Here is a 17,286-nt window from a genome sequence, read left to right as displayed (position 1 = left end):
GGAAATATAGCCTGGGATATATCTCCTCTTGAGGCAGGATTGACTTGTGTACACATATAATTTTTAATTTGATTTTTATTAATATAATTTATGAATAAGCAATCAAATATTATAAAGTCATTCATGATTGAGTTTCAGACATACTTACTGTTCTAACACTAATCCCATCACTGTATAAATTTATATTTTGAGAGGAGGAAAGATTTCTGGGGAAATAAAGAACTGGAAGTAGAACCCTGAGGCCTTTAGAAAGGGAAAGGCCTGCAGCCAAACCAAGGTGAACTTTGCTTTTCTTCAAATTTTGTCCCAGGCTGATTAACTTTCACTTGAACAGTTGATTCTCCCAGTTTTTGTCCATTGCTCTGTTCAGCTTGTTCCCACTTTGCTATTGAGGTCTTGAAAAGGAATAGCAGACTACTGTTATTTAAACAAGTATTTTTGAAAAGGGAAGAATTATGAGTATATTTGTGAATACTTTTTTTTTTTAAATTTATTTAATATACCCATGTTCAGGAGAGGTAGTAGCAAACTCCAAAGGATTCTCAAATGACCTGGCTGGACATTCAGTATCAGGGTCTGAGGATATAGTGGGCTTCAATAGTTATATGATAATGGAGAAGGGTGTAGAGAGGACACAGAATTGAACTGGGGTTGACTACATGCAAAACATGCACCTTAACCCCAGGCTCTCAGGTAGCTGTACAATAACTTTCAAAGGTGGTAGAATGAGGAAGGCATCATTTTCCTGCATTTTGTAAAGTTTGAAAATGAATATCTTGACTTATTAGACTTTCTAAGAATTGTCAAAGAGAAAGCAACATAATTAGTTGAAATATTTTTGAACAATATGACACAATTGTTTTCAAATGTTTTTGCTACTATATTGTACAACATCCAACCTACTATTTGATGCACCAAAAACTAATACAATAGATCAAATTTTTATAATAGTGAATCTGGGTAAAAGAAATTAAGTGTTTTCTTCCTTTAAAAATGTTTTTTTTATTATTTCTTTTTTTGCAATAGGGTTATATGATGGAAAACCGAATCTCAGGTCTGAAATGTGATACTGATGTGTTTGCAACTTTTGAAGGTGACAATTACGTTATGCTTCAGGTAAGATACAGAAAATTTAGGGTTTTCTTTTTTTAAAAGGCATAATTTTGGGAAGCGGAAAAACACACCCAACAGTGCTCAGGGCTTACTGCTAGATTAAGTGTCATTTCTAACAGTGCTTCCTTCCTTCCTTCCTTCCTTCCTTCCTTCCTTCCTTCCTTCCTTCCTTCCTTCCTTCCTTCCTTCCTTCCTTCCTTCCTTCCTTCCTTCCTTCCTTCCTTCCTTCCTTCCTTCCTTCCTTCCTTCCTCCTTCCTTCCTTCCTCCCTCCCTCCCTCCCTCCCTCCCTCCCTCCCTCCCTCCTCCCTTCCTTCCTTCCTTCCTCCTTCCTTCCTTCCTCCCTCCCTCCCTCCCTCCTCCCTTCCTTCCTTCCTTCCTTCCTTCCTTCCTTCCTTCCTTCCTTCCTTCCTTCCTTCCTCCTCCCTCCCTCCCTCCTCCCTCCCTCCCTCCCTCCCTCCCTCCCTCCCTCCCTCCCTCCTTCCTTCCTTCCTTCCTTCCTTCCTTCCTTCCTTCCTTCCTTCCTTCCTTCCTTCCTTCCTTCCTTCCTTCCTTCCTCCTTCCTTCCTTCCTCCCTCCGTCCGTCCCTCCCTCCCTCCTCCCTTCCTTCCTTCCTTCCTCCTTCCTTCCTTCCTCCCTCCCTCCCTCCCTCCCTCCTCCCTCCCTCCCTCCTCCCTTCCTTCCTTCCTTCCTTCCTTCCTTCCTTCCTTCCTTCCTTCCTTCCTTCCTTCCTCCCTCCCTCCGTCCCTCCCGCCCTCCCTCCCCACTCCCCTCCCCCCTTCCGTCCCTCCCTCCCTCCCTCCCTCCCTCCCTCCCTCCGTCCCTCCCTCCCTCCTTCCCTCCCTCCTTCCTTCCTTCCTTCCTTCCTTCCTTCCTTCCTTCCTTCCTTCCTTCCTTCCTTCCTTCCTTCCTACTTTTTGCCTTTTTTCTTTCCTATAGTATTTAAAATATTTCTGTATGTCTGCTTCTCTTTATTCTCTCTAAAAGGATCTCTTGCTTATTTTCACTGTATCTTTCTGTTTCTAAATCTCTTTTATCTATATAATAAATATTTTTTAATTTATTCTCAATTTTTCTCTTTTTTAATCACTTTCTCTCTTACATTCATTTATTTCTTTTTCATTCAATTTCTCTCTTTTCAGCATTTCACTTTTTTATTTTTGGGGTTCCAGGGGTTACTCCTGGGTATGTGCTCAGAAATCGCTCCTAGCTTGGGGGACCATATGGGACTCCAGGGGATCGAACCATGGTCTATCCTAGGCTAGTGTGTGCAAGGCAGATGCTTTATGGTGCAAGCCCCAATTTACTGCTCTGGCCCCAACATTTCATTTTTTTAACTTACAATTTTCTCTTTTTATGAATTCCTTTTGGAAGCCAGGGTTCACCTAACCTGTTAAGGGCACCATTTGCAAAGGCCCAAGAGGCCCAGCACTACAGGATATAGGATACAGGATACCCTGTACTAGCAGGGTACATATCTTCAAGGCTGCCAGGGCCTGGTACTGCAAGGCTTCACAACTGCCTGGTGGCCCACCCAGGGACACCAACATGTAGCGACTATCTGCCCAGGATGGCAGAGGTGGCCAGGGGAGGCTCAGTTTCAGAGAAGTTTGAAAAACAAATAGATGCAAAGCAGACAGCATTTCTCTGATGCTTTATCTCTGCCCCCATTCCCCCCCCCCCCCCCGCGCCCCTCCAGTCAGCTGGCGCTGCACTGGTCACTATTCTGGGCCCCTCTCAATAGTCTAAGTTTTTCTTTTTATACTGGCATGACAAGGGAGCATTTAAGGGGTGTGTCCAGGGAATGTCCAGGTTCAATAGTCATTACAGTGGCAGTATACAAGGGGCATGTCCAAGCCAACTGGCACATTTAATCCATGTTGATTTGACCTTTGTGCATGGTGTTAAAGAGAAGTTTGAGTTTAACTTTTTGCATGTAATTGACCAGTTTTACCAAAACCACTTGTTGAAGAGGCTTTCTTTGCTCTATTTTGTATTTATTTCCCCTTTATCAAAAATTGATTGGTTGTATACCCAAGGGTCAGTCTCAAGATATTCAGGTCTGTTTCATTGATCTGTGGGGATTTTTGTTCCTATACCATACTATTTTAGGGATTGCTGCTTTATAGTACATCTTAAAGTTGGGGCAAGTGATGCCTCCCATCTTCTTTCTCCTGAGGATTGCTTTAGATATTCATGGATGTTTATTGTTCCAAATGAATTTCAGGAGTGTTTGATCCACTTCTTTGAAAAATGTCATACAATGATGACATTCCTAAATACATGATTTAGGAAGTATTGCATTTTAATGATATTAATCATCCAAATTTATGAGCAGGATGTATTTTTCTTTATGTCCTCTTATTTCATTACACAGTGTTTTATAGTTTTCTTTGTAGAGGTCTTTCACCTCTTTAGTTAAGTAGAGTTCAAGGTACTTGATTTTTTGAGCCACAATTGTGAATAGGGTTGTTTTTGTAATGTGTTTTCTTCTCTTTCATCATTTGTATATAAAAACACTATGGCTTTTTGAGAGTTAATTTTGAAGCCTGCCACTTTACTATACAAATATATTGTTTCTAGAAGTATTTTGGTAGTCTTTAAGATTTTCTAAATATAGCATCATGTTATCTGCAAAAACTGAGATTTTTGACTTCTTCCTTTCCAACCTAGATGCCCTTGATAATATTTTTCTTGCTTAATTAATATGGCAAATACTTCCAATACTATGTTGAAAGAAGTGGTGAGAGAAGGCAACCTTGTCTTATGCCAGATCTTAGAGGGAAGTCTTTTAGATTTTTCCCCATTGATTATATTATTTACTTGTCCTTGACTATACTGAAAAATAGGGCCCAGAGAGATAGCACAGTGGCGTTTGCCTTGCAAGCAGCCGATCCAGGATCAAAGGTAGTTGGTTCGAATCCTGGTGTCCCATATGGTCCCCCGTGCCTGCCAGGAGCTATTTCTGAGCAGACAGCCAGGAGTAACCCCTGAGCACCACCGGGTGTGGCCCAAAAACAAAAACAAAAACAAAAAAATGAAAAATAATCCTACAATTTTGATCTTGATGAGAGTTCTTGTCATGAATGGATGTTGGACCTTTTCAAATGCTTTTTCTCCACCTGTTGATCTGATCATATGGTTTTTATTTTTTCTTTTGTTGATATAATGTGTTACTTTGATTGTCAAACCATCCTTGCATGTCTGGGATAAATGCTACTTGATCATGGTGTATGGCCTTCTTGAAGAGTTATTGGATCATCAATTTTGAATTTTGTTGAGGATCTTTGCATCTGTGTTTATCAAGGATATTGGTCTGTAGTTCTTTTTTTGTGGCAACTCTGTCTGCTTTGGTGTCAGGGTGATGTTAGCTTCATAAAAACACTATAGTGTTTCTATTTCTTCAATTTCCTGGAAGAGCCTAAAAAGGCTTGTCAGAGGTCCTTTTAAAAGGTTTGAAAACATTCACTGATGAATCCATCTGGGCTTGGGCTTTTGTTTTGGGGAAGATATTTAATTGCCATTTTAATGTCCTCAATAGGGATATGTCTGCTCAGATATGTCAGATCATACTGGTTCAACCTTGTGAGGTTATAAAAATTTAAGAATTTATTAAATTCTTCCAGGTCATCTTGATTTGTGGCATAAAATTTCTCAAAATAATCTCTGAGTACCCTTTGAATTTCTACAATTTCTGTAGTAATCTCCCTCTTTTTATTTCTAATTCATTTTTAGTTTCTCTTTGTGAGTCTTGCTAGTGGTTTATAGATTTTGTTTATTTTTCAAAGAACCAACTCTTCCTTTCATTGAAATTTTGGATTGTTATTTTGGGTTTCCAGTTCATTCATTTCTTCTGTAGCCTCTTCTGTTGTATGGAGGTATTATGCATCTCATCTTCTGTATCACTGATTCAGTCCTCAGTGGCTTTTACTCTGCTGGTGAGGCTTTCCAGTGAAGTTTTCATTAGCCCTGATATTTCTGTTTGAAGTTTTCTCATTTCTATTCTTATATCTTCTTGAGTCTTCTGGCTGTCCCATAGTTTCTCTAAGTTGGTTGAACATTCATAACATCTTCTCTCTAAGTCCTGATAAGAAATGTTATGTAGGGGCTAGAGCGATAGCACAGTGGCAGGGCGTTTGCTTTGCATGTGACAGATAAGCACAGACCTTGGTTCAATCCTGGCATTCCATATTGTCTCCCAAGCCAGGAGTAATTTCCAAGTGCATAGCCAGGAGTAATTCCTGAGCATCACAGGGTGTGGCCCACAAAGCAAAAAAACCCAAAAAAACAAAAAAACATTATGTAGGTGACAGGTGTTGGTTGGGTCTCCAGATCTAGCTTCTTCAGTCACAGGTGTGTGTGTGTGTGTGGGGGGGGTGTCCTATTGTGGACTTTGATGTATTGTACTTTATTGTTTTGATATAGTTCCTTGGCTGGAAGAAATGTGCAGCCACAAAATGGAGTGTTTGTGCTCTTGCTGGTCTCACTCTGTTGAGCTCAAGCTGGGGGTTTTCCTAGCTTAAATCTCTCAATGCTGTCCTGGGCACTGCCAAACAGACTCCCCCTTCTGCCTCAGTCCTTGGCAGACTGAGACACTTACCTTGTAATGCTGTCCTGGGTGATGCCAAACAGATCACCCTTCTGCCTCCAAAAGATGTAATTTTTAAGATTGATAGTTACTTAAAATTTTAAAGGTTTATAAATTTTATTTTCACCTGATGTGCTCATTTAACAGTTTAACAGTTTAATTTATTTAAATTATTTCTATCCCACCTTATCTTTCAATGATGAATTAGATATTTTTGAATTAAAAAAACTGTTTCTTGTACATTGAATCAGGTAGTTCTACTGAGACTATTTCCAAAGGGTATGTAAGGTTCCAGAAGATGAACAGGCAAAAGACATGAAAAGCCAATTTATAAAAGAGTAATTGATCAACCTCACTTTTGATCAAAGAAATGCATTCTGTTTTATTTCCACTGTCAAGTTGGCTCTTATGTAGGATCATGCTAAACAACCAATGTTGGTGAGAACAAAAGATGCTGCTGGACTGTGTGATTATAATTCTGGGCCTTTAAGGCGATATAATATATATGAAAGCACAAATAATTCCCCTAGTACATTATTTATTATAGTAATAATGTTGGAATCTAAATGTTTAATAGTATGAAAATAATGTCAATCATATTCTGCCTAATGAAGAATGATATAGCCTCTAATATTGTATTAAGGTAATGAAATAATATAGTAAGTACAGATGATATCATTTAAGATTTTATTTATTTATTTAAAGAAAATGCATTACATACTTGACATAGTTTATCATAATACATTTGTTTCCAGATAAATGAAAGCAAGTGAAAAATAGAAAAAAAAGGAAAAGAGAAAAAAAGAAAGTAAAAAGGAAAAGTATAGTAGCAAGCACACTTGTGGAAATTATTATGTCTCCAATAAATGAAGTCATTAATACAGTGGCAGAAATCTTAGTAAGCTTTTGTTGTTAGCTATCCATTCTGTTAAATTGGGGTGTTTCTTTAGTGATGACAACATCAAACAAATTAAGTTGTCCAGAAATTAGAAGCACAAGGCAAGCACCTTACCACTGCACTACTACTCTGGCCCCTGTAGCCTTTTTAAAAGGAGAGAGAAAGCAGGCTGCCTAGGGACTTTGAGATACTTAATAAGTTCCTTTGGTTTCCTCATTGATTCTCAAGAAATCTGGGCAAATCATGTTTTCTTTAAATCTCTGAAACTTAAAAAGAAAATATGTTCTGAAAAAAAGTTGTTTCCATAACCAAAATAAAGATGGTGACTCAACAATAAAATATTCTTTTTGCAACATACTAACTCTACACTAATCACACACAATTGGGGAAAATGAAAAAAATCAATGTGCACACAGATAGTTTTTAGCAGGTCTCGTTTGCAGTTGATCTACTTAACTACTAAGAGAGGAAGTAGATAAAAGGAGGTAGCACTTTGACCAGTCCTCCAAAGGTGGTGATGTTACTGAGTAGGGCACTAATCTTTCATCCTCTATCTGGTAAAATGCCAAGTCTCCCATCAGGACAATGTTCTCAGATAATAATTGGTGATCTAAACCTTCATCTTTACCCAATAGCAATGACTCAGTGAAATGATTTAAGGTAGAACTAATTACCAGAAGGTTTCTACCCTCCACTTCAATGTCAGTATGGTCAATTGGAGAATTTATTATTTACTGTCAGCTGGCATCAAATATACTAAACTGAGAGATATGAGTCAAGAATAATCACCACGCCACAATATCACTCTCCCTGATCTTAGTGAACAGTATGGAGCTGAAGCTTCACAGGCACACTGCCACAAAAAATAGATAGTGGACACAGAGCTATAGTACAGGGGGCAAGGTGTATGCCTTGCATGCTGCTTATCTGGGTTCAGTCCCCAGCATCCCACATGGTCCCTCTATCCTGCCAGGAGTAATTTCAGAGTGCTGAGCCAGGAGTAACCCCTGAGCACTGCTGGGTGTGGACCAAAAACAAACAGACAGCAACAAAAAATACAGTATGAAGAAGGACCTTCAGGCACTTTAAAGTATTACCCTACTCTACCCTATATTTCCCTATACTTGGGGCGAGGGTCTCTTTGGAAATTGAATCTCCATCTGATATCAATGGTGGAGTGAAGGAAGTAGTGTGAAATGTGGTGGATAAAATTCCATTTTTCCTCTCTGGGAAATGAGTAGAAATCAAACTTCTAACCTTCCTACCTTATTAACCTTCAATGAGGCAGAAAGAGAGAGGAGAAATAAGACTAATATGCACTGTGCCTTCCCACCACCTTCCCTAGAAGGTGAACCAGAAGAACCAAGATGGGCAGAAGTTTTACTCCATATATCTTCATCAGGTCAAGCCATGTCAGCACACCATTTTGTGATGAAAGTAAAAATAAGCAAAAATTTAGATTCAAATGTTCTAATATTGTAATGAGTTTTCTGTTAAGCATTGTACCATAGAATAATGATTAAAGGACAAAAGGATTAAAGTTTATAATTGCTACAATAATTTGTTAAAGACTTACCACTTAAAATGTGAATAATCACATCAAAACCTAAAATGATATGTAGAATATGAAGGTAAATTTTCTGTATGCAATTGAAGTACATAACTATCTATTTTAAATAGACAATTTTATTTATAGAATATTCATATACACCTTATAACAATCAACTCAAAAAAACCAAAGTTAATAAAATAAAAAATGAAAGAGGCAATACTGTAATGTATACTATAGAAGTACAATGGATCATTTAAGACTATTGTGAATAGTTAAATACCCCAAAAATTATAACTAAACGAAATGAATGAACTGGAAACTTTCAGTTAACCAAGATTGAATCATGTAAAATTAATTAATATGAACAGATCAATATCAAGTAGTGAGATTGGGTTGATAACCAAAAACCTCTGGAACAAATGATTTTGCTGGTTCTACTGGACAAATATTAAAAAGAATCAACACTAATCTCTCACAAACTTTTCTTAAAATCAGAAAAGAAGGACACACTCTCAAACTCATTTTATGATGTCAACATTACCCCAGTAACAAAACAAAATTAGAATATATAATAAAAAACAGCATAACAATATCTCTCATGCATCCAATGTATACAAAAATTCTAAAAAACAGAAAATTGTAGCCGATTCTCCTAGGGACTAGAGTGATAATACAGCAAGTATGATGCATGTCTCACACATGGCAAACTCTAATTCAATTTTCAGAACTTCATATGATCTCACTAAGCTACATCAAAAGTTATTCCTGAGTGCAGACCTAAGAGTAAGTCCTGAGCACCACCAGGGATGGTCCCAAAATAAAACAAACAACCTACCAAAACATAGAGAGAACCATAGCAAATTGAATTCTGCAACATATTAAAATGATCAGATAGTATGATTAAGTGAGATTTTTCCCCTACATGCAAGAATTGTTTAATGTAATAGAACATTTAAAATGATTTATTTCAATAGCTGCAGAAAATCCATTTGACAAGATTCAGCATTCCTTCACAAAAACTCAAAGAACTGAGCATAGCAGGACTATACTTGAACTTGATTAAGGTCATACATTACAAACTCACAATTAATATTAACAGTGAAAAGTTGAATGCTTCATGTGTTTATGTCAGGAATAATACTAGGATGCCAATTATCATTATACCTGCATTACATAGTTAAGAAGAACTTGCCAGGGAAATTTGGTAAGGAAAAAGTAATAGAAAGCATCCAAATAGAAATAACTAGAATGGCCTCTCTTCTATAGTAAATCCTAAAATTGTCACTAAAAATTATAAAAATAAATTTACTTAATTTCATGTTGCCATACCTACAACTTAAAACTTATGTTGTAGGTATAGCAACATAAAAAATTTTAGTTGTGTTTCTATATACTAACAAATATGTTAAAATAAAACAAATCGCAATAACTTAAAAAAATGTCACTAAAAATTGTAAGAACAAATTTACTTAATTTCATGTTGCCATACCTACAACTTAAAACCTATGTTCTAGGTATAGCAACATAAAAAAATCTAGTTGTGTTTCTATATACCAACAAATATGTTAAAAATAAAACAAATCACAATAACTTAAAAAACAAATAATTTGAAAATAAAACTAACCAGGATTTGAAAGATCTATACAATGATATCAACAATACTATGCTAAAATGAATTGCAGCACAAGAAATGGGATTGTGTCTTGTTCAATGAAATTTTTCCACAAAAGGAAAAAACTTCTAAAATTCATATACAAACACAGATGTTTAAAAAAATTAGAGAAATAAGAATAAAGCTAGAGATATCACATGTTCTGGTTTTAAATGTTACAGATATTATAACCAAACAATGGGGGTAGTGACATAAAAATTGTTATAAAAATCAATAAGGCAGAATTGAGAATCTAGAAATAAAGCCACCTTATACAGTCAACTAACATTTGACAGGAAAGCCAAAAATCTGCAATGAAAAAAATATGAATTCTTCAATAACTAGTGATAGGAAAATAAAATATTCACACAAAAAATGAAACTAAATCACTATTTTATACCATTCACAAGCATTAACTGAAATAATTAGAGACTTAAATAAAAACCCAAACTATATAATTCCTAGAAGAAAATGGAGGAAAAGTTCCAAAACATTGGTCTTTGCAATAATGTTTTTAAAACTTATTTTTAATCAACAACTGTTACAACAAACTAAAATATTTTTGAACAGCAAAAGAAACAGAAAAATGAAAAAAACAACAACCATGTAACAAAGGAAATATTTGCGATCATTTATCTGATAAGGGTTTGAGGTCAAGTATATGAGAGAGGTGGGGCCAAGATGATGCAGAAGATGGGTTGCCCTATGAATTATACCTTGTTGAAAAATACAATAAAACAGAATTGACCAAAGGATTTCATGAGTGACTAGTGGTGGAAAACATGACAGTAATCAGCTAATCTCAGAGAGAGTTTCCGCTCACAAAGCTGTTATACAGTAAGCTGACCCAATGTCTAACTATATGGCTGAGGCAATGAAGAAGAATATAAACAGCAAATGAGGTGCTGAGATGGGTAGTGATGGCAGTGACTGAAATCATAAGGCCTAGACCCAAAATCTGTGTTTTTAATATTTTCATGGCATCTGGCTTTCTACCTATAGGAAGCCTAGGGGAGAAACTGATATTGAGCCCACCAGATTCCCAACATGCAAAAACAGCACAGAGAACACTTGTTGCAGTGGTGTAGGAATTCAGCCCCATGACTTTCTGCCATAGCCTCTTTTTCTCCTTTAAAGTCTATCAGTTAACAAAACTTCACCTAACTGTGAACTATCATCTTGGGGCAGTTGGACCAAGCCTATATAATGCCTGGGAAAAGTTCTAAACTCCAGAGATCCTGTTTGTTGGTCCTGAGGGAGTCTGCTGGCCTGGGGTCCCAAGGGACCTGGGGGCCTATCTACCTACCTGCTAGCCTGATGCTGCAGCAAATCAAGTCCAGAGAGAACCCACCTCTTTGTTTGTCTGACTGCCTGCTTGCTTGTTCTCCTGCTGCTGTTGCTCCTGTGCTGCAGGGTTGTGTGGTATGTTGCTTGCTCTCTCTGGCTCTCTGTCTATCTTTTCCAGTCTCTCTTTCTCTTTCTTTCTGTCTTTCTCTCTCTCTCATTTAGATGTTGAACCTCTGATCCTTTTACCTGGAGATTGCATATCTCCATCATTTTCTGGGGTGGATTCAGTCCCCCCCCAAACAGTGGCAGGGCACAAAGGTCTATTCCTGCTTGGATTTTGGGTAGAATTCTGGCCTTAGATGATACAAAGCAAAAAAAAAAAAAAAAAAAAAAAAAAAAAAAAGCTAGTATCCACATCCCATATCATTTAAGGGCTGGCATTTGCTTCTAAACAATGAGTTGAGTCAGATAATACATGGGGAGAAAGGAATGTGTATACTGGTAGACCAGTGCCCCAAATTCAAGGACAAACATTAGGACCAGGAAGAATTTCTGGAAAATTTGAGCTGGCCATTGCAAAATTATTTTCAGAGGTTCAGCAACAGGTGCACACAGCATAAACATAGAAGCATAGACTCTAAGTCAAATGGTTAATGTAGATCTTATGATTGCCACCTGAACCTGATAAGGTCAGACCATCACATATAGTCCTCATTGCACAGTAGATACAAACAAGAAGTAAAGAATTCCACCAAGATTAATGATTGAGGATAATAGCCTAGAAAGGTCATTTTGTTCTATAACCTCTCAGATAATGATTTTAGAGTGACTTTTGGTAGGTTATTTAATGAGCTAAGGTAGAATAAACAAGAGTATATGCCTCTATTAAAGAAAGAGATAGTATTAAAGAGGATGTGAAAAATTGTTAACAGAAGTTATAAACTGAAGAATATGGTAGGTGAAATAATCTTATCAGGAGGACTCATAGCAGAATGGCAAATGCTAAGGAATGAGTCAGTGAGCTTTTGAAGACAAAACAAGAAAACTACCAGTAAAGCAAATATAAAATGAAAAAAAATAGAAAAAAAAAGAAGAAAATACCAGAGAATGGTTAGATCAATTCAAGAGTATCCATATGTTTTATATGAGTTCCCTAGGAATAGGAAGGAAGAACTATTGGTCAGGAAAAAAACCTTAGCTAATAATTTTTATGATTTAAGGATTAAGTAATGCACCCAAATTCAGGAAACTCAAAGATTTGAGTTCAAACAAATTATCGGTCAGAGTATAGTAACACTCTTCCCCATATTCAATTTCCCAGAGGGCAGCTGGATACCATCCTTGGAAGCACATTTTCTTGAACAGTAGATCTCAGGTCTTTCATATTAAGTCCTCTCCACATTGGGATGATGCAGATGATATTCTTCTTTTGTTGCTATTAAGAGGGTAAAATTAAAGGTGGTGATGAGTGGGGAAGTAATCACAACTCACAAGTCATTTGCAGTTAGATTGAAAGAAGTTTCTTTCATGCTGCAGCATCATTAGAAGGGCTGAAAAATGAGGGAGAGAACTCTGATTCATGATGGTGGTAGGAGCACCACACTAGTGCTTCTCCTTCAACTCTTATTCAAACAACAGAAATAAAGAAGAGAAAGGAACAATATATACAGACACTGACAGTGTAAAAGGGACCATCCAAGAATCAAGGAGTTTGATTAAATTTTGGAAAATGGAAAGCAGATGGAATAAAACTCAGGAGAAAAATTATTTCTTTTGGTTGTCTCCAGGGAGATGCTAAGTCACAGGATGGAGTTTTGGGCAGAAAGTCAGGTATTTTTTTTTTTAAAAGACCTCCCACAACAGAGCTCTCAGCAACACATAGTAGCATCTGCCACTGGTCTGGAAACTTGCTCTATAAGGATCTCTTGGCAGTTTTCCCAGGGAGGAATGATCTGTTGGTGGTGAGAGATTGAGGCCTTTCAGTAGCTGGGGAGGTCAGCCTTCCTGCTTGCCATCAGGAAGCCTATCAGTTGACATATTGTGCTCTATGTTCTCCTCCATCTACCCAGGTGAGCTTGTAGTGGACAGCCTGCCTTCTATCTGGAGTATTAGACTATGCCCATATTGGGACATTGATCTCTTTTAGGCTGACTCAGCTCTGATTCCACTTAATTGAGTAGAGAGAAAAATTTCAGGAGACCAGAGAACAGAAACTGATCAATGAGTATCATTGTGCCCTGGAATTATCTACATGATTTCACCCTCAGCTTAAAAGTGAGGTTCTTAAGTGATCCTGAAAGCACTGCTCTCCTGAGACTAAGGAGATATGGAGATGAATCGGGTATTTTAGAGTTTCAGCAGACTTTGCATATTTCCTTTAAACAAGATGGAAGGTCTTCAGACTTTCATCATTTTCCTGGGGCAGAGGTTGTAGGCCCTTGGTGAAATTTAATTATGCTCCCTACCAAATCCAATTACTATGATACCCATGAAATCCCATTATAACTTTCTTTGCCTCATTACAGAGTCATCAAGATGGGATCCTTTCTAATCTACTCTGGCAGGCTTCTAAGGAATATCAGTGAAAACTCTGAATTCTTTTGTTCATTACCCCATACCATAGTAAATATGTAAACATGGAAAAGACTTATAGATTTACTTGATTTAAGATCAAGACAATATCATATCAATAGGTTTTCTATTATGAAAGTGGATTCCTTAGGGATTTCAGGATACCAGGAATATTTTCCTATAAATGTTCAGATTTTTATTTCCAACTTTTCCTATGAAAATTTTTAAGCAGAAATTTTGAGAGAAAAATAAAAAGACTTGTATGAAATCTGGGCATATTGTACTCATCCAAAGATTAATACTTTGCTACATCTAAATTGTCTTATTCTTAAGCTCCTTAAAATATTTTTGAATGTGCAAGTGTGAAATGTACATCTATGTAAAATGTGTTTAACTGTTCATGTAACTATTTTAAAGTCAATTACATCAAGTCTAGTAATCATTTTTTAAGCTATGTGAAAATTTAACTTTAAATAATTTAACTAAAATTTTTCTCCAAATATTTATAAAAAGCCATAGAAATATATTAAAAATGACTACTATTTTTTCTGGTTTATAGTTCACACCTGGATGTTAGCTCAGGGGTTAGTGCTAGCAGTGCTCAGGGGATCACATATAGTGAGTTAGTCAGTGTCAGCCATGTGCATAGTAAGTGCTTAATTCCCTCTACTACCTCTCTGAGCTACGTCTACTGCTGTCTTCTTTTGTTTTTTGGCCAAGAAATCTTTAAAACCATAGATTACCAGTAACATTTGTGTCTGGGATTGCTTCAGTAACAGCAACCCTTGGAATTGCTTCAATCATACAGCCCATCTTTGTCTAGAAATAGATCATGTGATATAGCAAAACAGACCTAATTTCAGTCCAAGAGCCAAATTTCAGACAGAATGTTAGACAGCAAGTCTAACCAATGGACATCTATCAATTTAGCTTAACTGAGAACAAAATTACAGTTCCATTTCATAGTTCAGAACTACTATTGACTGCTTTCGGGATTGGAGCGATAGCACAGTGGTGGTGCATTTGCCTTGCACGCTGCTGGTACAGGCCATCCTGGACCATTCCTGCCCAGAATCCCATATGGTCTCCTGAGTCTACCAGAAGTAATTTCTGAGTGCAGAGCCAGGATTAACCCTTGAGCACCACCAGTGCACATGTGGTCTAAAAAAAATAATAATAAAAAATAAAATAACTACTATTGACTGCTTTATACACTGTCCTAATTAGCTTTGAGCCCATCAAAACTTACTTTATATTATTCATAAACCTCTCTATTCTTCAAAATCCTGTAATAGCTTTCATTTCCTTTCTTTAAATCAACACTGCACTGTTTCTGTAATGTGTTCCCTACGTCAGTTTAATCCTCAAGTTGGTTGTAGGCAGATTAGACCAGTGTATTTTTTTTTTTTTTTTTGTTTTTAGGCCACACCCGGCGGTGCTCAGGGGTTACTCCTGGCTGTCTGCTCAGAAATAGCTCCTGGCAGGCACGGGGGACCATATGGGACACTGAGATTCAAACCAACCACCTTTGGTCCTGGATTGGCTGCTTGCAAGGCAAACGCCGCTGTGCTCTCTCTCCGGGCCCAGACTAGTGTATTTTTAACCTTGAGAAAACTTGAAGAAAACTTGTTCTTTAATCTATTCCATAAACAAAAATTATATTTTCCTATCACCATCTCTTTTCTCCTCACTGCAACTGTATCTACTAGTTATTTGTTCCCAATATCCTAGACTGTGCCTAATGAGCCTATTTCCTGTTTCTGAGTTAGACTTTATCTGTTAGAACTCCTGGAAGGCACTCTTCCAGTAATCCACTACTTACTTCTCCCTGGTTGTCCACTCCAAGACAGCCTCCAGTTATCTCTTAGTTCAGGAATCCACACGCCTTTTCTCACAGAGAATCAGGACTGAACTGCATGACCAATAGAACACTACAGAAATGATCTATGTGACTTCAGGAACTAGGTCATAATAGCCAATGACACTTCTACTGTCTTGGAATTCTTATTCTAAGTAAAGTTGCACCATCTCATGAAAATACTCAATTAGTCCTATGATAGGGCTGTGGTGAAGAAACACTAAGTTTTCCCACCAGCTACTGGAAACTATTTGTCAACCATGTGAGTAAACTACTTAGTTGTGGTGTTTTAGGCCCAAACTCATTTAAGTAATTTTGTTAAACTTATAATGTTTAAGAAATGAGCTTAACTATTCACAAAAGCTGAAATCTGGAAACAACTCAAGTGCCCAAGCATAGATGAGTGGAAAAAACATCCTATGGTAAATCTACACAATGGAATACTACATATCTGTTAGGAAAAATGAAGCCATGGGTGGCTTCGTAACATGGATGGATATGGAGAGTATTATATGCTGCATAAAATGAGTCAGAGGGAGGGGGATAGACAGAACAATTGCTTTCATGTGTAGGATATTAAAAGAACATGGTCATATTCAAACATAATATTCAAAGACACTAGAGACAAGGTCCAGGAGAATTGGTTTATAGTATGGAAAGCTTGCCACAAAATAGTGGGGGAATGCATTTAGGGAGAGAAGGAGACACTCTGACAATGATAGTTGGAAATGATTACTTTGCCCAAAAATTGGGTGCTAAAAAAAGATAGAGTGATATACAAGATACCCCTTTGGTAGCAAGATTGCAAACCACAATTAGACAAGTCATCTTTAAAAAGACATCAATACTTTCCTAATTCCTTCTCCATTCATATGAACCAGAAAGATAGTTCAGAAGGCTGAAACTCATGTTTTGCATGCAGGACTCCTGGGTTTGAACCCCAGAACTGTACAATCCTCCAAGCATCACCATGAGTAGCCCTCCATCACCACTAGGTATAGTCCACAAAATCTTCTTCACTCATATTTTAAAGTAAGTACAATGTCATTATTTTATCTAAGCAAATGATTACTTCAACAATATTATCTAATAATAATAATAATAGGGAAAAACATGAAAAAGGCATAAGATTAATTCAAAAGGGCTTGTAGCACTGGGATAAAGGAAAACTAATCAGTAGCCAAGAGATATGTAATGCTGTTGCATTAATGAAACAAGAACAATATCTTATAAAAGGAACATTCAAAGAATCAAGGTGCATTAAATTACAAAAGTCATGGCATTACAGAAAAAAGCAGTGCAAACTCTACATTTAGTTCAAAGGGCTGCAACTCCTATTTTGCATGCAGGACTTTTGGGTTTGACATGAACAGTTTAAGTTTCTTGAATCAAGGTTGGAGTAGAGTCCACTAAAATCCTAAGAAAATTAGAGCCACTAAAGAGAAAAGCATACTTCAAATATGAACCACACTAAAAATATGGTCTGACTTTGACCTTGACAAGTGGAAGCTCCTGCCTCTTTGAATGCTACTCACAAATCATTATTTTGGTATTATAGTTTGGAGATAAGAAATTGTGCAGGAGTATTGATTTTTTATATAAGAAAAATTTTAATTTAGTTTTGATTGTAATTTTAAAAACCAAACATATATCCAACTATGAAGTAGTCTTTCCCTCAAATATAAAAGTGAAGGATGAAAGAGAGGGAAAAATAACAAAAGAATTGCCTCCCTCCTTCCGTGGACTAGTATGATATAGAAGACTAAAATT

The 17,286-nt window shown here is 37.0% G+C and overlaps 1 protein-coding gene across 1 annotated transcript in view; it reads left to right on the top strand.

Moving 5' to 3' along the window:
* ACOXL (acyl-CoA oxidase like) overlaps window positions 1–17,286 on the top strand; it is a 424,916-nt gene that overhangs the window by 258,567 nt on the left and 149,063 nt on the right. The window contains 1 exon segment of the mRNA XM_049784649.1: window positions 1,027–1,116. Within this exon segment, the coding sequence (XP_049640606.1) occupies window positions 1,027–1,116 (90 nt within the window).

The sequence above is a fragment of the Suncus etruscus genome, chromosome 12 (assembly GCF_024139225.1).
Source record: "Suncus etruscus isolate mSunEtr1 chromosome 12, mSunEtr1.pri.cur, whole genome shotgun sequence".
Taxonomy (NCBI): Eukaryota; Metazoa; Chordata; class Mammalia; order Eulipotyphla; family Soricidae; genus Suncus; species Suncus etruscus.
Note: the sequence above shows the minus strand (reverse complement) of the source record. Positions and strands in the feature narration are given on the sequence as shown.